At 33.6% G+C, this 25,796-nt stretch overlaps 1 protein-coding gene across 11 annotated transcripts in view; it reads left to right on the top strand.

Moving 5' to 3' along the window:
* The window catches only part of ECPAS (Ecm29 proteasome adaptor and scaffold), a 145,200-nt gene that overhangs the window by 10,138 nt on the left and 109,266 nt on the right, over positions 1-25,796 (top strand). For 3 of the 11 annotated variants that reach the window (XM_056806595.1, XM_007498169.3, XM_056806592.1), the window contains one exon: positions 964-1,074. The exons of 7 other annotated variants lie outside the window; for them this stretch is intronic. In XM_056806595.1, coding sequence (XP_056662573.1) covers positions 1,053-1,074 — 22 coding nt within the window. In that variant the 5' untranslated portion in view covers positions 964-1,052. The remainder of the gene's footprint in view (positions 1-963; positions 1,075-25,796) is intronic. One more of the 11 variants, XM_056806593.1, reaches the window with a different exon arrangement.

Below are 25,796 nucleotides of genomic sequence, written 5' to 3'. Positions count from 1 at the left end.
GGACAACTTTCCAACCCTAAAAATTACAGACTGGTCTCAGTTTAAATTAGCTGTGGGTGTTTCAATACAGAGAGTTCCCTGTACTGGTCTGGGCCCAAGCCCCCAAATTATCAAATCCTGTTCATCAAAGCTGAACCTTTACTTATTACCACTTTGTTAATTAATTCACATGTACTTGAAAGTAATATGATTTTAGATCTTAAAAAATATTCTTAAAAAAAGGCAGTTCACGTATAACTTTGTCAAAAAACAAAACAAACTATAGCAGAATGAGCTTTCTCTATTTCATAATAGCATAGATTCAGATCTAGAAGGGATCTCAGAGACCATCTTATGTATTCCCCCATTTTATAGAAAAGAAATTGAGGGGGCAGCCACATAATCCAGTGAAAAGAGCACCATGCCTGGAATCTAGAGGACCTGCTTTCAAATTTGGCCTCAGATACTTCCTAAGCTATGTGACCCTGGGCAAGTCACTTAACTGTTTGCCTGACCCTTGCTGCTCTTCTGTCTTAGAATTGATACTTTCTAAGACAGGTGGTAAGGGTTTTAACAAAAAGAAACTGAGACTCAAAAGAGGTAACATGACCTGTCAAGATACTGAAGTGGCAGAAGTGGGGTTCAAATCTGCATTGACTCCAAATCCTGTATTCCTTCTTCTGTCATGCTACTGTGGGAGTATATTTTGAAGTAAAAATAGAATGTGCTTTAGTGTTGGATTTTTCTTTTTATGTTCAGCATTTTGTTACCTGTATTTCTAATTTAAAAAAAAGTTTATATGGAGACATTTGGTTTTTTTTTTTCCTGTTATTAACTAACAGTTTTTCCTTACCTTTGATTTGAAACCCAAGACATCACATTCAAAGATGTTGGCTTAAAAATAAAAAGTGCTTATTTTTTAAAAAGTGGCAGCTCTATAAGTTTGCATCTTAAAATTGTATTTCTTTTTTTCGTACTCTGAAGAATAGATTCTTTATACAATTGCATATGTACGTGTGGATGAACAAATGCCATTGGTGGTCCAGAGGATTTTTGTCAAGGCTGGATAAACCATGTCTCGCATTGACTGTAGAGGTTAGTAGATTTAGCTCTTTAGGGTCTATATTTTATTATGTAGTTGTATTTAAAGGAATACATACCATCAGTTTGAAATTTTCTTTCAGGTTCCTTATTTTAGTTTTTTACTCTTGGCAATCCTGAAAGCCAAGGGAATAAATTTCAGTCTGTGCATGCATATTTCTTTCTAGTAACACTGTTTTCTATTGGGGGGAGGGGAGTGGGGACAGGACATTAATAAAGTTAAAGAAATGAAAATTTTTTTAATTTTAGCTAGGTTTGCAGAAGTGAAATTAGTTGATTAGCTAGCATCATAAAATGTTGTTAGTTATTTTTATACCTTGCTTTTTTGTTTATTTGCATAGGATTATTTGATGACTTATTGTACATTTCTGGGGTAGGTGGATGACTTTTTTAAAGGGAAACTAAGGCATTAAAATTGACATCTCAGTCATTGACAGAATGGAGTGGAATTTAGAACAATTGAATTCATATTCTTAGTTCTCTTTGATATTTATCGTATTATGACAGCGATTTTTAGAGAGATTAAAAAGTTTAGTGAGCAAATGATTAATCTTTTGAAAGATGATTCTCATTCCTTAATTTTTTTTATTCAGAAATTTATTGAAGCATTTGGCTTAAATAGGAATAGTAGAAAGTGGAATTAGGAGTTTATATTTTGCAGGTTTCTTTGATTTTTTTTGAATTGCTGGCAAGCTCATTCTCTGTATACCTTCTTTGATTAGAAAGAGGTTTTGACATCATACTATGTTATCTTCAATTCTTTCTTCTTTAATTAGTAAACTATTTTGATAAAACTGATAAAGAAAATTTGGTAATATTTAGGCCTTCCACAGTCTTTAAGAAGGAAAATATTCATATCCAGAAAAGGGGGGGGCTATTAAAGCCATGTTATCTGATGACAGTTTTTTTTTAGTGGAACTTCCTGATTATTAGCTTGACTCTAGAAATCTAATTTGCTTGTCTGCATGTAGAAGTTGGTTTTAAATGTTACAGGAATGGGACACTGAATGGAACCGATTACTTAAGTCTATGATAAGAGACATTGTTGTCTTGATGGTAAGGGAATTCTGCATTTTTCTGATCTCTTTCTAGCCTTGATTCTCTTACAGAAACAAACAAACAAACATTTAACTCTGCCTTAGATAGATAAAATGGCATTCTTAATTTCATATGTTAACTAATAACACTTGAAGATCCTTAACTGAAAAATTGCAAATTTGTTACAATACTGATTCTTTTTAAAATAAACATTTGATCCTGATGTTGATATATGCTCAATTTTATGCCAATATGATATATTTGATATCTCTCAGTATCACTAGATTTTCTATGAAATCCTAACTACATTTCTACTTTTAAAAATATTGTTGACAGTGCAGGCAAAAATGAAAGTTGCTAATATATAGAATTTTGGGGAAAGTATAGCTTGTGAAATGAATATAAACATTTTTGAGCCTAATATCTAGCAGTAGAATCAAATAAACTTTGATTTGCCCTTTTTTCTTTATGGTCCTGGTAGAGTGTAGGAATATAATTCTGCTCTTTTTAGAGCTTTGTTATTTTGTAAGTATAGATATTACCTCTTTTTCCTCAACTAAGTTGCTTTGCTGTAGCTGAGGAAAAAAATTCATCAGCTTGTGACAAGCGTCTAAGGTGATGAGCATCTTACCAACTCCTCCTGTGCTTTGTAGAGCTTGTGCTTTTACTGGAACAGAGTCTGTGAGAGCCCAGGAGGCACTGACAGTATGAAAACAGAAATAAGTAAATGATATTGGGTCATACAGAGGAAGTATGGAACTGGAAGAATTTTTTTGGGGAGGGAGGGATGAAAATTATTTGTGCCAGTTAAATTTGTTTTTTACTTCCACATTTTTAGTCTCATTATGCTGTATGTTATAATTTATAATACATTAGAGGCAAGTGAATAAGTTTAAAGGAGGGCTAATAATTAATGGCTTTCTTACATTATATTAGTAAACGACATGGGACTGTGACAAAATAATGAAGCCGATTTAAACAAAGATAAGAACTGTAGAACTTATGCAGACATATGAGATGTGGGTTTTTTAAAAGTCTATAATAGTGCTTGAAGATATGAGTAGATTTAGTCTAATGAAAAAAACACTGAAACATTTCTATTCCTGATAAGTATCATATATTGGCAGAGGATGCAAGATTTGGGCTAGAAAGGACCTTACAGATAATCTCGTCCGAACGAAACTAAGGGGAAATTCAGTGAGTTGCCCAAGATCACTCCCATATTAAGAGGACTAGCAGTTAATTTGAAATGATGTCCTCTTGATTCTGAATCTAGTTCTCCTCCCACTATACTTTGCTGTATTACTAGTAACATTTTTAATGCCAAGTTATTAGAAAAATTGGAATGATAAATTTATCACTGCGGTTTTTAAATTCTGAGATTCCTAACCCCTAAGAAAAAATTAGAAATTTGATACCCTTTATAGGATCCTACAGAAAATTATTTGGAATTTCAGATGTAAATATTCAGATCTATAATACCCAATGAAGTAATACTAGTAATTTATAGGAAATAATCACGTATAGTTCTTTCATACATTACCATTCTAGAAATGTGTGGTATGTATTGTAAATAATAAAACATACTTATGTGGAGGGGATATTTTAATTTTTAAAAGCATTTTTTAATTTGGCTACCTGTTCCTTGACTTCTCTTTTCCTGTTATATCTTATAGATTTTTCATTTTTTAAAAGTTCTTGTTTGTTTCTTTTAGAGTAGGAGTGTATTAAAGTAATCTCTTCAAATATGAAACCAGAAGGAAATCTACATTAGGGGAACAAATTTCCTTATCATTGACAGTATATTTTTCATGGTCACAATAAATTATTTCAAAAAATTTATTGTATTTCTATAAATTAATTGACTCATGGTGCTTTAGGCAGTAATGTAGATATTCTTTTTTTAGTAGGAATGTAAACCTCGTTTCAACTTTAGATCAATTTTTAAGTGAATATGATATCTTAAAACCTTATATAAGGGCTTTTCCCCTCTGTTTTTAAAGGAGAGATTTAGGGGAGAGGAAATTATCCATAGGGATACTCCCCCCAAAAAGATAATTGAAACGTTTTAAAAAAACACAGAAGAGAAAAGAAGGAAGTAATAAGGAAGCACAAATAAGCAGGATAATTTAAAAAGTAATATATGAAATTTACAATAAATTTAAAAAAAAATAAAAATGAAGACTCATTTTATATTATTTCTATATTCCTGGCATACCTGAGCAGTATTTCCTCATAATTACAATGCGAGATTCTTTTGGTTTCCCTTTTTGTGTTTTACTCTGTATATGGAAATACTTTTATGTGTTTGTATGTGTGTGTGTATTTAGAAAAAAAGTGCCAGCAACCTGTCCCCCCCTTTAAATTATCTTAGGACCATAGAAATATTAGTAGCAGAAGAGATGAGAAATTATTTACTCAAGCACCTTATTTTACAGATGGCAAAACTGAAAGCCATGAAGATGATATAACATCCCCAAGGCCCCAGTTACAATGGGCTTTTTTGACTCTTAATACTAGGTTGGAATGTGAAAGTTATAGATTGTGGTATGTTTGAGTGAAATTGCCTTCTCCTGTAAAAAAAAATTAGAGAAAATATGAGTGAAATCTTGTTGAAATTTTGTACTTTTTGATTATGTAGGAAACTAGTCTTTAGCTTGTATTCTCTTCCCTTTAAAAAAAATCTGAAATATTCTTAAAAATTCACTGATACCTGCTTAATGTTGAGAAAAATATGGGTAATTTATCAGATGTACTGTAAGTTGTTTTTTTTTAGGAATAGCATTTACATAGTTCTTTTCATTTCTACAACAAGAGAAGCAGGGGAATTTTTGGAGAAAGGGAGGATCTGATTTTGAGTCTTAGATTTATACGCTACCATTGTGATCTTGAGTAGGTCATGCTATCTCTGCAGATCAATAGTAAAACATGAGCAGTTTGATTAAATGGTCTTCAAAAGTTCCCTTCTGGTTTTAAAGTATTTGATCCTCTGATTTTTAAAGCTACCTCAAAGTGAAGTAAATCCCAATTCCATTTCTCATTTTTCATTTGGAAAAACATAGAGGAAATATATTACTTATGGCTACTCACTGGTTTAGGTAATTATTAGAGGGAAAAATCTAAGCATTTACGTATTATTTACATAATCTTTTCTTGTGTGTATACAATAGAGAAATAAACTTATGGAGGTTGTAAAAATAAAACCCAACTGATTCTTGATATTTCTGAAACAAACTCTATATCACTGTAGACCCCCCCCCCCCTTTTGGTGTGTTTGTTAGTTTGCTTTTATTATTAGTGAGGTTGAACAATTTTCAAGTGATTATTTACAATTTGTATTTCTTTTTTCCTTGCCTCTAGTTTTCCCCATCTATCCTTCACATAGCTTCCAAATTGACATTCTTAAAACAGATTTGATCATATCACAATACAACTAAAAATCTTCAATGGCTGATCTATTGCCTTTAGGATAAAATACAAATGTCTCAGTCTGACATTTAAAGCCCTTCAAAATCTATCTCCCATTTCCCTTTTCAGTCTTATTTCATATTCTTCTGTCAAACTGTCTTACTAATTGTTCTGTGCATTTGGTTTTTCATGATTTGAATGCACTTTGGATTCTTTGGATCCCTAGCTTCCTTCAAAGTCCTTCCCTAGCATGAAAATTTGGGCCTCTGGCTACCTCCCTGTCTTAGTCATTAACATTTCAATTTGAAATTACTTTGTATACATGTGAATAGTTATATAATTCCTAGTAGAGTATTTGAAGACAGGTACTGTTTCAGTTGCTCCCCACTCTCGCACCCCAAATGCACAACCCATGTCTTGTACATTGTAGTTGCTTAACAGACATTTGTTAAATTGAACTCACAGTTGTCTGATAGTTTGTGCATTGGAGAATGGTTTTTTTATGGTTGAAGAGATGATTACCATACTTTCTTTTCCCTGAGTTTTTGTGACACTGTTCTATTATGGTTTTATGCCTACCTGATCATCATCCATGTCCCATTGTCTATGAGTGAGTGTACCCCAGGGATCTCTTGTGGGCCTTTCCTAGTGTCTCTTCACCTCTCATACATTTCATTGCAATCTCTATGCAGGTGTTTTTATTTTTTTGATATCCAGTGCTGTATCTTCACTTACCTGTTGTAATCTTCACCAGGATGTCATCATAGGGGCTTCTAAAATCAATATGTCCCAAACTGACCTTGTCATTCCCTTGCTCAAGAAGTTGTAATGGCTTTATTTTTCTTCTAAACTAAAATAGAAACTCTTATGTTTAGCTTCTAAGGGTTCTTCACACTCTTATTCTAATCTATTTTTATAAGCTTAATGCACATTGTTCTCCTTTATGTATTTTACTATTCCCAATGCATGATGTTCCTTCTGTTCATTCTCCAACTTTGCCCCTGTGCCTGGAATATATTCCATCTTCACCTTCACCTCAGAATCTTTAGCTTCTGTCAAAGCTTATCTCAAATGATACGACTCCAAGAAAGTATCCTGATTCCTCCAGTGACAATGTCCCCTACTCCCAAATGTGCTTTTTTATATACTTAGTATATATTTTTACTTATTTATCTGTGTACATATTGTTTCTTTCAATAGAATATAAGCTCTTTGAGAACAGATTAGTTTTTGCCAGTGTATCCTCAGTGTTCAGCATATTAGATGCTTAATAAATGCTTATTATTTTTTTAATTGCCTTTATTTGGCAGTTTACTTTTTAAATTTTGATTCTGCTACATTTTTTTTAAACCCTTACCTTCTGTCTTGGAATCAATAATGGGTATTGGGTCTAAGACAGAAGAGTGGTAAGGACTAGGCAATGGGGGTTAAGTGACTTGTCCAGGGCCACACATCTGGGAAGTGTCTTGAGGCCAGATTTGAACCTAGGACCTCTGGTCTCTAGACCTGGCTCTCAATCCACTGAGCCACCCAGATACCCCTGATTCTGCAACATTTTTGCTGAAAATAATTTAAAACTTTAATGGAATTGAATATATACATATATTTACCAATAATTTCTTGTTTGCTTAATTTTTAAAATAAAATACTTTGTTTTATAATATTTATTGTAATATTAATTTTATATGACAATATCAGTTTTATCTGCCTCTCATTAAAATATATAACTAAGATAGTTATAGTATAAAATATCCTATCTTCATTTTCTTTTTCTATATTTGTTTCTAATCCAGCTGGAATTTTATGTACATTTTTCATGGTTTGAGATTTGAATTTCATATATTTGAATTTCATGGTTTGATGCCCCCCCCCCCATATTACTAGCCAGCTCAACCATTAAAAAATAATGAAACCCTTCTTTAGTTATCTTCTGTAAGTTTACAAAAATCTTGGATGCTTTGATATTTGAAACCCATTTTCTGTTTTATTGATCTTTTTCTGGTCCAATACCAGATAATTTGATAATATTTTGTAATATGTTTCAAAGTCTAAAATAGAAGTCCATTTTATGCATTTTTTAATTTCAGAGTATTTTTGCTATTTTTATTTAAAATTTTCTATGATTTTAGCCAGTTTAATAAAGAACCCCTTGCTATTTTAGAAAAGTACATTAACATTTGTATTAATTTGAGTGACTGTGGGCATTGTTGATTCAGGACATCTACATATATATTATACATCCTTCCTATTATGGAATCATAAATTGAGATCTAGAAAGGATTTTTGAGACTTTCCTTCTACATGTTAGATTTAAAGCCAGAAGGGACTTTAGAGACCATCTAATGCAACTTTAGCATGTTATAGATTTAGATATTGAAGGCCTAGATGGGCGGAGATGACTTATTTAGGTCTTAATGTATTCCTCAGAAACAAAAGTACTTAAATTCAGATGTAAAAGGGATCTCTACAGGGGATCAATCAGCAGCCATTTATTAAGAACCTACTATGTGCCAGGTACTATATTCTGGGGATTCAAAGACAAAAGGGAGAAATAGTCTAGTCCCTTAAAGAGCATACATTCTATTGGGAGAAAAATGTACAAATGTATGTGTAAATAGATTAAACAAAAATAAACAAAAGATAAAAAATAAACAAAAGGGAGAGTATTAGCACTTAGAATAAAGAAAGGCTTCATATAAAAGGTGGTATAGATGTTTGAAGGTAGACTTGACAAGTTGAAAACAATTAAAAAAAAAACAAGGCAAATTTTGCTGGACTTTAGAAATCTAAGATGGAAATAATGCAAAATGATTTTGGAAAGATAAGTTATGAAGGTTTTTAAAAGCCAAAAAGTTGATCCCAAGGGTAATAGGGAGCCATCAGAGTTTGAGAGGGAGAGTAATATTGTCACATCTGTATTTCAAAAAAATCACTTTGGCATCTTGTAGAAGAGAAGACTTGAGGTGGGAGACCAATTAGGATGCCATTACAATTGTTCAGGTCAATGCTAAGAGGTGGTGGCTATGTGCATAGAAGGGGGAGTTATTGTGGAGAAAGGAGCAAGCTTTGGCAACAAATTGAATATATAGGTTGAACAAGAGTGAGGGGTCAAGCCACAGTTTAAAATAGGAGAGCAGGAATAACAGCAGCATCTTCAGCAGAAATAATGAAGTTTGGAAAATGGATGACTTTGCCAGAAAAGAACTCAGTTTTAGACATATTGTATTTGAAATGCCTATGAGAGAGACATCTGGTATAAAATATACAGTAGATAGTTAGTGATTCATTATTGGAACTCAAGAAAGAGCCCTATGTGAGTAGAAGCATAGGAGAGAAAATAGGATAATATAGGATTGGAGTTAGGCAAAGTGTTGTGAATCAAAATGTTGGGGGGCAAGTGGTTAGAGAACAGACAATAGCAGAGTTGAACTGGTTAACTCTAGAGTTGAGATTAGGAAAGGAGGAAAGGGCCGGTGAGACTGGAAATCACATTTAAGACCAAGAATGAGTTGAGAAAGGCTAGAAAAGAACCTCCCACTATAATATGCTGCTTCTTGTTTGTTATTCCATCATGTCTAACTCTAACCCATCTGGGTTTTGGGGGCAAAGATGCTGATATATTATGCCATTTCCTTCTCCAACGATGATTTTACAGATCAGGAACTAAGAGTTAAGTGACTTGTTCAGGGTTGTTGTAGTGTCTGAGACCTGATTTGAACTCGGGGAGAGGAGTCTTCCTGATTTCACAAGTGTTCATTTAGCCTTTGCTTGAAGGCCTCTAGTAAGTAGAAAATCATCACTTTCTTTAGAGTATAAACATGATAGTAATATTTTTAGGTCAAAAGGTATGAACACTTTAACAGCTTTTTAAGCATAGCTCCAAATTGCTTCCCAGGATGGTTGGATCAGTTTAATCTAATGAATTCCACTAACAATGCATTAAAGTACCTGTTTTCCCATAGAATTTTCAGCATCTGTCATTTTGTCAGCTTGGCCAATCTGATGGGTTTGAGGTGGTACCTCAGAGTTGTTTTAATTTTTATTTCTCCAATTATTGGTGAGTAGAAAATTTTTTCATAAGGCTGTTATTAACAACTTGGAGAAAACTGCCTATTTATATCTTTTATACCTTTATCAGTTGAAGAATGGCTTTAAAATATATATTTTATTTTTCCCCAATTTCATGTAAAAGCAATTTTTAAAACTTTAGAAAAAAATGTTGCATTACAAATTTTCTCTTTCCCTTCCACTCTCCCTTCTTCCTTTCCACACTTCTTTTTTTGATGAACAATTGAGAATGAGTTATTCTCAGTAATACAGTAATCTCAGAATGAGTTATCTTATATTCACTTCCCCATATAACTTAGAAATCAGACATTAATCAGAGAAACTTGTTGCAATGATTTTCCCCCCAGGTTCCTAAATCTTCAGATTTTAGCTGCATTGGTTTTGTTTGTGCAAAAAGTTTTCACTATTTTATGTAATAAGAATTGTTCATTTTTTTTTATCTCCTGTGATTCTCTATTGCATGGTTATTAAACTCTTTCCATATCTGTAGATGTGACACACAGTTTCTTCTATGTTCCACTAATTTGTTTCTGATACCCATCTTTATATCTGAATAATTTTCCTATTTGGAGTTTGACTTGATTTTGGTGTAAGATATAATAGTGATATGTTCTTGAACCAGTAGTTAGGATCTCTGGGTTTTTCAAGTTCCAAATTGTTCTTCTGAATGGTTGAATCAGATAAAAACTCCACCAGCAGTGCATTAGTGCATTTATCATTTTCCTTTTCTGTCATGTGAGCCAATCTGATAGGTGTGAAGTGATACCTCAGAGATGATCTAATGTGCATTTCTCCAATAAATAATGATTTAGAACATTTTCTCTTTCAACTATGATAGTTCTGATTTCTTCTGAAAACTCCTGTTCATATCCTTTGACCATTTATTAATTGGGCAATGACTTGTGTTCTTAATATTTGACTCATTTCTCTCTATATTTGAGAAAAGAGGCCTTTATCAGAGAAACTTGCTGTTTAATTTTTTTCCCTGTTTATTGTTTTCCTCCTAGTTTTGACTGCATAAGTTTTGTTTGTGCAAACCCTTTTTAATTTAATGTAATCAAAATTGTTCATTTTCCTTTCACGATTCTCTATCTCTTGTTTGGTCATAAACTCTTTCCCTATTCATAAATTGAACAGGACATTTTTCCATGTTCCCCTAATTTACTTAGGATATCACCATTTATGTTTCAATAATTTACTCATTTTAAATTTATATTATGAAGTGTGAGATGTTGCATTAATGGCTAGTTTCTGCTGTAATTTTTGTCAAGTTTGGCAGACATCAGATTGCTGTGGTTATTTACTACTGTGTATTGTTTAGCTATTGTATTTCATTGATTTATCACTTTTCCTTAGTCAATACCAGATTGTTTTGATGATTTCTGCTTTGTAATATAGTTTGAAATCTGGTATTGCTAGACTACCTTCACTTTTTTTTAGTTCATTTGAGATTCTTAACCTTTTGTTCTTCCAGATGAGTCGTCTTCTTATTTTTTCATATTCTATAAAATAATTCTTTGGTAGTTTGGCATGACACTGACCACATAAACTAATTTAAGTAGAATTTTCATTTTTATTAGAGATTTGGTCTAACCATGAACAATGAATATTTCTCCAGTTTGAGTATTTTTCTAGTTGTTTATATCTGTCTATTTGTGTGAAAAGTGTTATGTAATTGTGTTTATATAGTCATTGGGTTTTTCTTGGAAGGCAGATTCCCAAGTATTTTGTACTGTCTGCAATTATTTTAAATGGAGTTTCTCTTTCTGTCTTTTCCTGCTGGGTTTTGTTGGTATTAAATAGACATGCTAATGATTTTTGTGGGTTTATTTTATATCCTGTAACTTTTCTAAAGTTGTTCATTGTTTTGATTAGTTTTTTAATTGACTCTATCATCATATCTGCAAAAAAAAGATTATTTTGTTTTGTCTATTGTCCAACTCTTTGTGACTCTTTTTGGAATTTTCTTGGCAAAAATACTTGAGAGTTTTGCTATTTCCTTTTCCAGCTCATTTTACAGATGAGGAAATTGAGACAGAATTAGAAATTTTACCAGAGCCACACATCTAGTAAGTGTCTAAACCTGATTTTGAACTCTGGTCTTTCTAACTCCAGGCCTGGTGCTCTTAATCTACTGTGCCACCTAGCTGCCCCTAATGCTTATTAATGCTTATTTCTTTAATTTCTTTTTATTTCTAGTATAATATTGAATATTAATGATGATAATAAACATCTTTGCTTCACCCCTGATCTTATTGGAAAAGCTTCTAGTTCATCAAGTCATTAATGAGTGAAAATTTATTAAGCACCTACTATATACTGGGCATTATGCTGAGGAATGGGGATACAAAAAGAAGCAAGAGACAGTCTTTGCCCTCAGGGATCTTATAATCAATGGGAGAGACTGTGCAAACAAATAAAGCAGGCTATATAGATAGGAAAAGTAGGACATAATTAATAGAAGGAAGGTACTTGTATTAAAAGGGTTTGGGGAAGACTTCCTAAAGGAGATGGGATTTTGGTTGGGACTTAAAGGAAGCCAGGGAAAGTAGCTTTGGAGGTTAGGAGGGAAGATCATTTTAAGCATGGGGGACAACTTGAGAAAAATTAGTGGAACCAAGAGTTATAGTATTTTGCTTGTCAAACAGTAAGTAGACCAGTGACACTGGGTCGAAGAGTGTGTGGTCAGGAATGTAAAAAAGCTAGAATGGTAGGAGGGGGCTATATGTTATGAAGGGCTTTGAATGCCAAACAACATTTTGTATTTATTCCTAGAGCAAAGAAGAAGCCACTGGAATTTGAGTAGAGAGGTGGGATGGTGAGACCTATGCTTTAGGGAAATCATTTTGGTGGCTGAATGGAGGACAGATTATAAAGTGGGGAAAGAGGTGAGGCAGGAAGACCCTATTATAATCACCCAAGTGTGAGGTGATAAGGGCCTATAATAGCAGAATGATGGCAGCGCCAGAGGAGAGAAAGGGATATTTTGGAGACATGTTGCAAAGGTTAAATTAACAGGTCTTGGCAACAGATTATATATCGAGGGAGTATGGCTTAGAAATAGTGAGGTGTCAAGGATGACTCTTAGATTGGGAGCCTGAGGGATTGGGAGGGTTTAGGGAGAAAAATGATGAGTTAGATTTTGGACATGTTGAGTTTCAAATATCTGCTGGATATCCAGTTGGAGTTGTCTGAAGGGCAATTGGAGATGCAAGATTAGAGGTCAATAGAATTTAGGGCAGGATTGGTGGATTTGAGAATCATCAAATAGATATGGTAGTTACTTCAGTGGGAGCTGATGAGATCACCAATTAAGAATTTCAGAAGAAGACAAGAGGACTCAGGACAAGAATGTGAAGAACCCTTAAGGTTAGAGGGTGTCATCTAGATGAAGATATAGTAAAAGAGAAATAAAAGGAAAAATAGGAAAAGAATGGTGTCCTGGAAACCTAGAGAGAAGAGAGTATCAAGGAGGAGAATTACCAATAACATCAAAGGGAATAAGAGTTGAGAAAAGGCAATTGGATTTAGTAACTAAGAAATTTTTAGTATTTCTGGGGAGAACAGTTTTGGTGGAATGATGAGAGTTAGAAGAGAGAAAGTGGAGGCACCTATTGTAGAGGACTTTTCCCCTTAGTACAAACAATGCTAGTTTGTTTTTTTGTTTTTTTTTTCAACCCTGACCTGTCTTAGAATCAACACTGTGTATTGGTTCTAAGGCAGAAGAGTGGTAAGGGTTAGGCAAAAGGGGGTTAAGTGATTTGCCAGGGTCACACAGCTAGGAAGGAAGTGTCTGGGGCCATATTTGAACCCAGGACCTCCTGTCTCTGGGCCTGGCTCTCAATCCACTGAGTCACCCAGCTGCCCTCATATTGCTAGATCTTGGTTTTGAAAGAAGGAATTTGCAAAAACATGCAAACAAGGTGAAAATGTAGAGAAGCAAAGGTGAGGTGCTTTAGAATGTTGGTGAGGGAGAATTTTAAAAAGCAATGGAATCTAAGGGGGACTAAATATTTTTAGTGAGAGAGATAACCATTTTGATCTGTCTTGGAGGGAGGGCATCCTGTTAGGTCATTAAACCTTGACCATCTGTTACATGCATCTTTCAGGGGCTTCCCAATTTACTTTTTACAGTTTTAGATAAATATCTATTTTAAGGAGAAAGTTCCATTTATTCCTATGCTTTTTAGTATTTTTAACAATGAGTGTTGTATTTTGTCAAGTCTTTCTGTCTCTATTAAAATAATAATATGATTTTTGTTATTAATTTCATCAGTTATATTTATAGCTTTCCTAATATTGAATCAGCCTTACACTGCTTGTAAATAAACAGTTTGGTCATAATGTATGATCTTTGTAATATAATCCTATAGTATTTTTGCTATAGTTTATTTAAAATTTAAAGTTGATTTTTTTGAACCCAAGTGTAATACTTGAACATTACTCCTTATTAATATTATTATTTCTAATTAGACTTCAGTGTTCTAGTATTTTTTTAAACTCTTACCTTCTATCTTAGAATCACTACTGTGTATTGGTTCTAAGGCAGAAGAGCAGTAAGGACTAGGCAATGGGGGTTAAGTGACTTGCCCAGGGTCACACAGCTGGGAAGTGTCTGAGGTCAGATTTGAACCCAGGACTCTAGGCCTGGCTCTCAATCCCCACCTGCCCCCAGCGTTCTAATCTTTTAAGATCTTTTTGTGTCTTGACTTTGTAATTGTGTTAGCCTTCCAATTTTTTATAATCTTCCAATTTGATAAGCATGCCAGCTTTGCTTTTAACCAAGTCATTAATAGAAATGTTAAAATAGCATAGGGCTAAGCATATGTAGATACCTAGGACACTTAACTGGAGGCTGAGCACTTCACTGGAAGATTGCTGCTAAATTGACATTGAACTGGTAAAAACTACTCTTTGAAACCTGCCATTCAACCATTTCCAAGTTCATACAATTTTATTACCAACTGTCTAATCCAGAGTTCTCCAAGTTTTAAAAATTGTGTACTGTCATCAATAAGAAATTTTGAGCACTTTCCATGATAGACGTATTTATTTGTAAACTGTGTATAAATACTCCTGTACTTATTTTTATCATGACATATATTAATAGAAATTTTAAAAGGTCAAGATAAAAACAAAATAAATAATAAAATAATTCCCTTTTATTCTTGATTCAGACCTTTTGTTAACTAAATATTTTTAGTGAGAGCAATATGAATGAATATGTTTAATTTTTGAAAATCTGAGTTTAAACCTGGTACAATAATTAAGCATTTTGTTTCTAAGATAATTTTATTTTTATATTTAGTTTTAATGACTGTCACAGTTGAAAAAAAAGATACATCAAGAGGATATGTAGAACCAAATGGAAGAAATGCTTCATTAGCTGCTTTTACTAAACTATGGTATCCTTTTCTTTATCCCATATGCCAGTTATCTAAAAGTTTTTTTGAAATTCCATCATTCCTTGATATTAATAAGTTGTTTTTACAAATAAATTGAAAGGTGTTACATTTTTATATTTTTAGTAAGTAGTTTCAAAATTCATGTAAACTTGCTATTTGAAAGATTTTGAAACGGGTTAGTAAACTGTTTCCACATCTTTAAAATAAGAAAGTTTTCATAATGATACATATATATCATTTTGGACAAGAAAGACCAAGTTTTTTTTTTTTAATTTGGAAAATTTTATTTAATTAATTAATTTAGATGGTTACAAGATTCATACTCTTTTCCTCCACTCCCCCCACCTCCCTCCCATAACCAACATGCACTTCCACTGGGTTTTACATGTGTCATTGATTAAGACCTATTTCCATATTATAGATATTTGTACTAGGGTGATCGTTTAGAATCTACATCCCCAATCATACCCATGTAATCAAGCAATTGTTTTTCTTCTGTGTTTCTACTCCCACAGTTCTTCCTTTGAATGTGGATAGTATCCCTTCTCATAAGTCCCTCAGAAATGTCTTGAATCATTGCATTGCCTCCAGTGGGGAAGTTTATTACATTTGATTGTACCACAATGTATCAGTCTCTGTGTACAATGTTTTCCTGGTTCTGCTCCTCTCACTCTGCATCAGTTCCTGGAGGTCGTTCCAGTCTCCATGGAATTCCTCCACTTTATTATTCCTTTTAGCACAATAGTCTTCCATCACCAACATATACCACAGTTTGTTCAGCCATTCCCCAATTGAAGGGCATCCTCTCATTTTCCAATTTTTTTTTGCCACCACAAAGAGCGCAGCTATGAATATTCTTGTACAAGTCTTTTTCCTTATTATCTCTTTGGGGTACAAACCCAGCAGTGCCATGGCTGGATCAAAGGGCAGACATTCTTTTATCACCCTTTGGACATAGTTCCAAATTGCCCTCCAGAATGGTTGGATCAATTCACAACTCCACCAGCAATGAATTAATGCCCCGATTTTGCCACATCCCCTCCAGCATTCATTACTTTCCTTCACTGTCATGTTAGCCAGTCTGCTAGGTGTGAGGTGATACCTCAGAGTTGGAAAAACCTAGTTTCTAAATGTAATTGTGATGGCTTCATGCTATCATTAGCCAATGTCTCAAGAGCTGAGCATTGTGGCAAGAGATAGAATTGTTTTAATTTATTTACTCTTAAACATTTTATGTTATTTAAAAAAAATCCTTTTAAAAGTAATTTAGAGGGACAGCTACATGGCTTAGTGGAAAGACAGAGCCGGGCCTAGAGATGGGAGGTCCTGGGTTAAAATTTGGCCTCAGAAACATAATAGCTATTTGACCGTGGGCAAGTCACTTAACCTCTGTTACCTAATTCTTTCTATTCCCCTTGTGTATTAATCATTTCTTGTAGCACAGTCATATTTCATTATATTCCTATATTACAATTTGTTTAAATCTAGTCAGTATATATCTACTGTTTCTAGGTCTTTGCTACAGCCCACACCATAATATTTCATTATATTCCTATACTACAATTTGATTAACCCCAATCAGTGGATAACTACTCCGTTTCTAAGTATTTGTTACAGCAAAAAGTGCTGCTATAGATATTTAGCTGTGTATGATATGCATTTCTTTGATTTCAGTATACATTTCTATAGATTTCATTCTGAGACTTTTATACTGTAGAATTATTTTTGTATGTACACATCTTTTTATCTGCTGGATAATTTTTATTTTTTTGGTTATAGGAGTTATTAGGGAATTCTAAGCTTTATCCTCCAATTTTTTATATTCTATAGTCACCAAAAGCTGGTTTTCTTAAAGGTATTGTATCCCTTGCCACCCTTTTCAGTGATGGTTTCTTTTTTCATGTCGTCTTATAACAGAGAAAGGAAAAAGAGTTGTCATTCTCTTTTGTTGTCCTTGCTGCTTCTAGACTTTTACTCTGCCATCATCACTCAATATCCTATCTTTATTTTGAAATTTATACTGGCTATATTTAATAGTTGGTCCAAATTCTTGTTGTGACATACTGGCTTCTTGATTACAGTCTTACCTTTCTTAATAGCTTTATTTCCTGGCTTTCAACCTTTCTCTTCCATACAATCCCTGGCCTCATAGATGGAAACATGAATGTTCTCTAAACACTTGCTTCCTGGTGCATTAGATTTCTCAGATCATCATTTTCCCATTATGTTGTTACTTAGAGGGATGGCCATGTTTTTTTTGTTTTGTTTTGTTTTATTTGGCCATGTTTTAAACCTCATCATTACCTATAAATGTTCCCCTGCATGACTGTGAATGCTGAAATTCCCTTCTCTGATTGTGCGCTCTTATTCTTCCATATTTTTTTTACCTTGTCACCATAGCCCTTTCCCCCCCTTGCACTACTTGTACCACTTTACACCTTGTATGCTCATCCTTAAAGTGCCACTAGCACTCTTTGTTCCTATTTCTCAAGCTGCTGAGCAGACTAAAAATGTCACACCAGTGTGCCAATGAAGTGCACTACACATTCATGTTATCTCAACTCGATCTTAAGAGCTATGAGGGAAAAACTGTTCCATTCTATACTTTATATTCTCTCTGATCTCTTGTCTTCCCATACCACTTTCTCTTTCTGAAAACTTATCTTGTACTTAGTGAAAACATTTTAGGAGGTTCTTTCATTTTCACTGCTTTATATCTCAAATCATCTATATCTTTTTTCCCTTTCTCTTTTTTCTACAGACCTTTTCAGGCCTACTACCATCCTTTAACCAGCCAGTCAAAAAGGCATTTATTTATTAAGCACTTATTGTGTACCAGAAGTCTTTTAAAAAAGACTACTTTACTTAAGCCTACCATTCCTTTATGTTTTTGGCCTATATTTTTACTCTTTCCCCACCAAAATTGTGGAAAATATTGACTATTCTACTTCTGCTTCATTCCTCACTTGTTTTTTAGTTCTTTGTAATCATGTTTCTGGTTCCATCATTAAAACGGATTACTTTGAGGTCATATGTGGTCTTCTAACTGCTAAATTTTTAAACTTCTAAAACCCTTTTAAAATCCTAATTCTCGCTATTCACATCTAGAGAAAGAACTGTGGGAGTAGAAATCCAGAAGAAAACATATGATTTACCACTTGTTTATATGGGTATAGGATTTGGGGTTTGGGTTTTAAAAGATTACTCTATTATAAAAATGAATAATATGGAAATAGGATTTGAGTGATTATATATATGTGTAACCCAGTGAAACTGCTTGTCAACTTGGGTGGGGGGAAAAAGGGAGGGAGACAAGAATCATGTAACCATGGGAAAAATTTTTTTAAATGAAATGGAAAAAAGTCCTTATTCTCTTTGGTCTTTCTGTTGCTTTTGATAGTGCCAGCCATCCCATGATCCTGCACATTTTTCTCATTTCTTGACTTTTTTTACACTTACTGGCTAGCCATTTTGTAGTCTCATTTGCTTATTTTTATTCTGTGTATATTTTCCCTTACTATGTGTTCCTCAAGGCTTTGTACTCGGTCTTCTCTATTCTTGGTGATCTCATTTTCTTCTGTGAGTTCAAATATTATATCTTTTTGTATGACATATTTCATATGCATCATTGTTCTCTTTCCTCATTTTAGGACAGAATTTTTTTAAAAGTTAGATATTGGTAGCAGATAAATAGAGAGAAACATAGAGGGATAGAAAGATAAATATTAATCATTTTGAATATCCCAAAATCAAATTTGCTATGTCAAAGATGGAACTCATTAATCTTCCCTCCATTCAAATTTTCCTTTTTCTATTTAGGGATAAATCTTTTTACTTAATTCAGATTTATAACCTCAAAGACTGATTCTTGATTCAGTATAGATGATCACCAAATCTTATATGTATCCCTGAGCTCTGTATACCATATACCCGTATCTCCCTATTTCTATTGATAAATCCACCCGTTCCCCTTCATTGATACTGTTAATTATGTGTAATTTTCAGATCTGAGGAAAAGAGGTCATTTGTAGTAATATGGTATTCTTTTCCTGATTTGGAGAGAAGTGGTTTCAACCTTCTCTTTTTTTTTTTTTTAAACCCTTACCAGAAGGTCTTGGAATCAATACTATGTCTGAGGTCAGATTTGAACCTAAGACCTCTCATCTCTAGACCTGACTCTCAATCCACTGAGCTACCCAGCTGCCCCCTGGTTTCAACCTTTTAAGTAGTATTAGAAGTTGTAGCAACTCCATAGATTCCTAGGGAAAATGGAGCCCAACAGAGAGTGAAGGGAATTTTCTTGACTTGTATATAATAGAATTGATATTTTATAAAATAATATATGTAACTTTTGCAGTAAATTTTCTTTAACTGTATATAATAAGGATAATGATAGTAATATAGTTGTTATATACAGCTCAAGGAAACATTAATGGGTCATGGTAAAATTTAAAATGTTTCCATTTCTGTAGTTGGAACAAGATAGGGAACAAGATCTTGGTAATGAGAACTGAGAAGTCTGAAGTCTTCTTGAGTTGTACACAATATTAATCTTAATAAGATATACCATTATATATAACATGATTATAATAATATGATTACATATTATTATAATCATTATCCAACATATCTTATACTATAATTAATATTATTATACAACTCAAAAATGTCTTTACCTTTTTTTCACATTTGTGCTTATAGATCAATTTGCTTTTGTATCTAATTAAATTGTACTGTGTTCTGTTCCTTGCTGGCTTAATACTTATGAGAACTGACTACACCTAGAGAAGAGCTAGAAACCATCCAAATTCTGATTTTCTTAGGGAAATATCCTTGATAGGATTATGAGCCCAAGAGAGTCTCTAAGGTTTGTGTATCTAGCACTTTGGTAATGGATGATGGGTCACATGGTAATGGGATGATGGAATACTTCATTGATGGAATAGAGGCCATATTTTTATGAAGGGACTGGTATAGGACTTTCTGAAGGATAAAGACCAAGCTAAAGTGGAGTCTCAGGGGTTCCCATTAAAGCTAAAGGAGGGAAAGTATACCCTGTTGTCCCTTGGGCAGCAGTACTTTGAAATCTGCAACTGTAATTTCTTCTCTTTCCCCCCATCTTCTCTTCTCCTCTCCCATTGCCTGGAAACTGATTTAAATCTTTTCTTCTTTTGTGGCTTTTTTTATGTTATTGAAGAGATATTTGTACTTTTGTTGAATTTTATTCTTTTACTTTACTGGGAAGTTTGTCATAACACCGGTTATTTAAAAGATCATATCAATACATAGGAATTTTTAGAGGAATTAGGTCAGAGTAATTTAGTTTGTAATCAAAATTCCAAATGTATGGTCTGCTGAGGGAATAATGTATTGTTTCAGTAATATTCTAGCCATTTAAGGATTAAGCAGAAAAATCTTTCATTTCAAAGCTTATTAAAAATCTTGTATGAAGTAAAGTTGTGAAGTAATGTTATATTTTTTTAAAAAACCAGAAAAAGTTCATATATCCCAATGCCTGTTATTTTTCAAAAGCACATGAAGTACCCTTATTCCAAAGATTTCTCAGAACATTTTTGGAGTTTCTTTTGTAAATATGCCAAGAACCTGAGACTCATTAATTTTAAATATCCTCAGCTGTTGCAAATATTTGTCCTTCAGAAAGGAAATTTGATTTTTTTGAAACAAGTCTAGAGATTGAATTGGATGATCTAGTCAGATAATATTTCTTTTTTGTTAAAAATAAAGTCTCATTAATGAAACTTTTTTTAGTAGATACTGCTCATTAACTAGTTGTGAAAGCATTTCCAGAGAGGAACTCAAAGTATTTTTGAACAGTAACGGTATTAAAATAAGTATATCCTTCCAAGTCACCTACTTTGAAGGAAGTATTAATTTGTTTCTTCTGATTTTTTCCAAGGAATGTTAAGTCATCTATAAAATTCTCCAATAGACTTATAGCTAAAGAAACTGAAGTCTTTTGCTATTTAATTGAATTGTCCAAACCAGCACAACTAGTTAATAGTAGAAGTGGAATTACAGCTGTTTTTTTTCCACTCAGTCTAAAACTTTTTTTCTCCTACTTCTACTACTACCACTTTTACTACTAAACTATACTGTATTTGCTAAGAATCAGTGTCATTGCTTTGTAGCCCTTTGTAGTAGCAATAGTTTTGGGATAATGGAAAATCTTTGAGTCCCAGTGGATCCATGAATAATCCATAGGTTATGATGGCATAGGAGAATGGGATGCATATGGGACTTTGCTTATTTGTTTCTGTTTTAAAAAAATTGATGGTGAACTTTTTTCTCCCCCTTGATTTTGTTGCTTTTTCCCTGTCGACTAAACTTCGGTTATTCAAAGATTCTATCTGGTCTGGTTTCTGTTAATCAGAATTTATTGCATGTACTATTGGGAAAGACATATTACACATACAATTAGGAGTTCTATTTTCTTCTGGCTTGAGCCAGGTTTTCTGTCATAGGGATTTATTGTGGACCAGAAAGTAACACACACACTATGGTATTGCTTAATGTTTTCACAAATTCTTTTTTCTTGTCAAATACCAAAGTAAAGGACCATTTGTAATTCTAGAAAACACTGATTTGGAAAAAGGGTATCAACAAACCTTGCCATCAGTGTTATGTTGAAGTTCTCCCAAACCTTGCCAAGAATATAACTATATCAAAAATATGTATTTTAAAGCTTGTAGTCATCTTGCACTCAAGTAATATTCTATTTTCCTTTGTGGCATTCCTTAAAAACAATGATTCCTGACCTTTTTGGAATTGTGCTGTAGAGCAAAGGTCTGAGACTCAGAGGCCCTGAGTTTGAATTCTTACTTTGTTACTCTACAATGTTGTTACATAAAATGTATGGATAGATAGTAGGTGTGATATAGGAGGTCCTTTCCAGCTCTAAATTTTGTGATCATTTGAAGGCCCAAAAGGCTTGTGTCTAATTCTGATTCAGTTACCAAATAAGCTTGTGGTTTGGGGAAAGTTACTTACAGTTTTGGAAGTTCATTTCCTTTGATGATAATAATACTGGTGAACTGTCTGATTTCTATGGCCATTTCTGGGTATGAAATTTAATTATTCTTTGATTCCTTACTTGGACTGGAGGAGATATATTGTTGACATTTTATATTTAAGTTCATTTTAATTTTGAGAAATTTGTGTTGCCACTTTTTTGTGCTGTCATGAAAATTAATTCAGTAAACATTTATTAAGTGCCTACCATGTGCTAGTCAGGGATTAAAAAAAAAAAGAAAAACAAGGATAGTCTGGCCCCCAAGATGCTCATAATCTAATGGGGAACACTACACACAAAAGGAAACTTGATAGGGGAAGTGGGGTGGACAAGGACAACACCAGGGTTTTTTTGTTTTTTGTTTTTTGAGATGAAACCAAACAGAGCTGCAGATGAAAAGAAGAGTGAACTAAAGCTCTTAATTAATTTTTGCTTTTCACAAAGAAAAGCTTTGAGAGGAGTTTAGTATTTTTATCATCCAGTCCTCATAAGGGAAGATAGAGGAAGCTGAAGGGTGTGGGAAAGGGTCTTGAGTATCCTAGACTGAGTTACCAGTTTGCTAATGAGATTAGAAATGATCAGCTTATTCTGGGAGGGGTGTCTTTTGTTGCTTGAGATCTGTAAATGATAGGAACAAATCTGATAATATTTCTGACTCAATATAAGAATATTAGGCAAGATAGTAGCATTTGATTTTGGAACAAAGCCAATGTTTTTCTCACATTTTTGGTTCTTTTAAAAATTATAATCACTTATTGAAAGTCTAAAGGTCAGTGTACTGTAATTTTTTAAATTAAGAATTCATTTTTATATTCCTTTTCCATAAAAAAAATAAGAAAAACAGAACTTATAATAGACATATATAATTAAGTAAAACATTCCCCTATTAGATCTGGCATATATATATATATATACATGTGTATATGTATGTGTGTGAGCTCATGTGAGCATCTGTTACAAGGCTATAGAAGGTAGATAAATCTGAGACCTGCTTCCTAATTTATAAAACAAGTATCAACACTTATAGAAAAATAGTGTGCAGAAAAGAGAGTAGAAAGTGGAGTTTGCTAGTTATCAACTGAATTGAGAAATTCTGTTTCCTGAACCTGACTGATCTGTGACCTAAAATGGTTTCACCTGATAGTTCTTAATTCATGTACATGTAGTTAACATTTAAATAACCCTTTATAGCTATATTATCTCATTTACTTCTCACTAACAACCCTGTAAAATAAGTGCTACTGTTCACATTTTACTGATGGGGAAACTGAAGCCTAGAGGGTTTGAAATTACTTGCTCTGGATCACATAGCTATTAAATTTGTTAAATTTATTAGGGTTCTATTGTGGACCTCACAGAGGTATCTAGGTATCACAGTGGATAGAGCACCAAGCCTAGAGTTGGGTGGACCTGGGTTCAAATTTGGTCTTAGACACTTTGTACCTTTGTGACCCTGGACAAGTCTCTTAGTCCCATTTGCCTAGACTATCTATACCTCTCTGCTGCCTTAGATTTCAAGACAGAAGGCAAGATTTAAAAAAAAAATTATTGCACACAGATAAAGTCATAAATCCTTTAAATACTAATGAGTGAATATGGTTATCAATGTATGTTTCATGTCTGTTCCATAGAGTAAACTTCATGAAAGCAAAGCCCTTGTCTTTTTAAACTTTGTGTCTTCTTAAGAAGCCCCTAATACATGTTTGTTAAATTGAACTGAACTAATCTCCTGTTAAAAGATTCTTCAGATGCGACCCTGGGGAGAGCCTTGACTAAGCCAATTCCAACCCAAATTCTGGAGTTCTAGTAGAGGTAGTGTGGAATAACAACTTGGAAATCAGTAAGATCTGAATTAAAATATGTCTTCTGATTCTTAATAGCATTATGACCCAGGACAAGTGGTCTTCATGGATTTCTATGGCCAGAGAACTTTATCCCTTGTTTATATAGGCCTGTGTAAAATTAGACCAAAGTTCAGAAAAAAAAAGACACTTTCATGAAGACTTCTATTTAGCATTTTTTTAACTTGAAGGTAGGATTTGTCCGAATTTGCATTCTGTTGGTATGACCTTCAGGAACTCAGTATCTTCTATATCATATGGAGGTACTGGAGTAGGGCTTCACAGGATGACACAAAATAAAGTAATATAGGATAAATGCATAAGAACGGTGCAATGGGCTATGAGAAGTGAATTGAGAAAAAGAGAATTATAGAATGGGCGGTAAATCAGGAAAAGTTTAGTGATGGGTTTGAGTTGGGTTGTTAATAAAATTTATTAGAGTGAATCTGGGATTCCAGAATAGCGACTTGTGTCAACAAAGATAAGGATTCAGAAAAATGTATGTATAGGAGAGAACTATCTGAAGTGAAATAATATCACCCTATATTTCTATAGAATTTAAGAATAATGAAAGGCTGTTGAAGGTGGAAGGAACTAGTATGAGACAAGGATCAGAAAAAAGAAGGTTGTGGAGGATTATTTAAACAATAGGCTACAGAATTTAAACTTTGGTAAGAAACAGGGATTCTTTTAAGGGTTTTGAGTAAGAGTGATAGGATTATATCCCCATAGAATGAAGATCAGTTGTGTAGTTCTATGAAAAATGTGTTTGGGGGAGAGGGTAAAAAGACTAGTTGGGGAAAAGGGAGGGCAGCTATGTACCATAGTGGATAGGGTACCAGGCCTGGAGTCAGGAGGTCCTGGGTTCAAATTTGATTTCAAATACTTCTTAGCTACGTGACCCTGGGCAAGTCATTTAATCCCATTTGTCTAAGCCCTTACCTCTCCTTTTGCCTCAGAACTGAAATTGATTCTAGGACAGAAAGTAAGGGTTAAAAAAATTTTTTTTTTCTTTAAAAAGACTAGGTGGAAGGTTATAGCCACAGTTAGTAAGTAGCAGTAGAAAACCAGGAATACCACAAAAGCAAAAGAAGTAGAAATGAGAAGTGTTTGTTACTGAAGAATGAAATTGAGGAGAGAGAGAAATAAGATGCTTCTTCCCTGGTTCCCTGTCCCACCATAGCTAGCTTTTTGAGAAGGCAGCCTAGCATAGCAGAGAGAGCGCTGGCTTCTGAGTAAGAAACACTTGAATTCAAGCCCTACCTCTGACAAACTGGATGACCTTGTTCAAGTCCTTTAATCTCTCAGGACTACAGGTAACTCTCTTAAGATGTTAAATTACAAATGACAGCATATATATTGTAAGCTAGATTATATTAGTAGAGGAAGTCCCTCTTTTGTAGATCGTTTAACTCAGTGGTTCTCAACCTTTCTAATGCTGTGACCCCGCAATACAGTTCCTCATGTTGCAGTGACCCCAAACCAAAAAATTATTTTGGTGGCTACTTCAAAACTGCAATTTTGCTACAGTTATGATTCGGAATGTAAATACCTGATATGCATTATGTATTCTCATTGCTACAAATTGAGAAGTTGAGAACTGCTGATTTAACTGATTAAATCTCAGGTCAGATTTAGGAAAAGAAGAAAATATGATATATTCCACTGATTTCTTGGGATACAAAAACAAAACCAAAATTGTTGTGTCAGTGAGCTTACAGTCCTCCCGGGGAAACAGTGTGTGTATCAGGAAATGCAAAGTACTATATTATACAAAATAATACAAAGTAATTTCAGGAGGAAGAGGATATTAGAAACTAGGAGGAAGCTAATAGCTAACATATTGTGCTTTTAAGACTTGCAAGGGACTCTGCATATCCAAGTATCTCATTTGATCTGTTCAACCTTGTGGACTTTTATAATCCT

This window comes from Monodelphis domestica, chromosome 7, assembly GCF_027887165.1.
Source record: "Monodelphis domestica isolate mMonDom1 chromosome 7, mMonDom1.pri, whole genome shotgun sequence".
In the NCBI taxonomy this organism is placed as follows: Eukaryota; Metazoa; Chordata; class Mammalia; order Didelphimorphia; family Didelphidae; genus Monodelphis; species Monodelphis domestica.
This window is presented reverse-complemented; position numbering and strand designations above follow the sequence as displayed.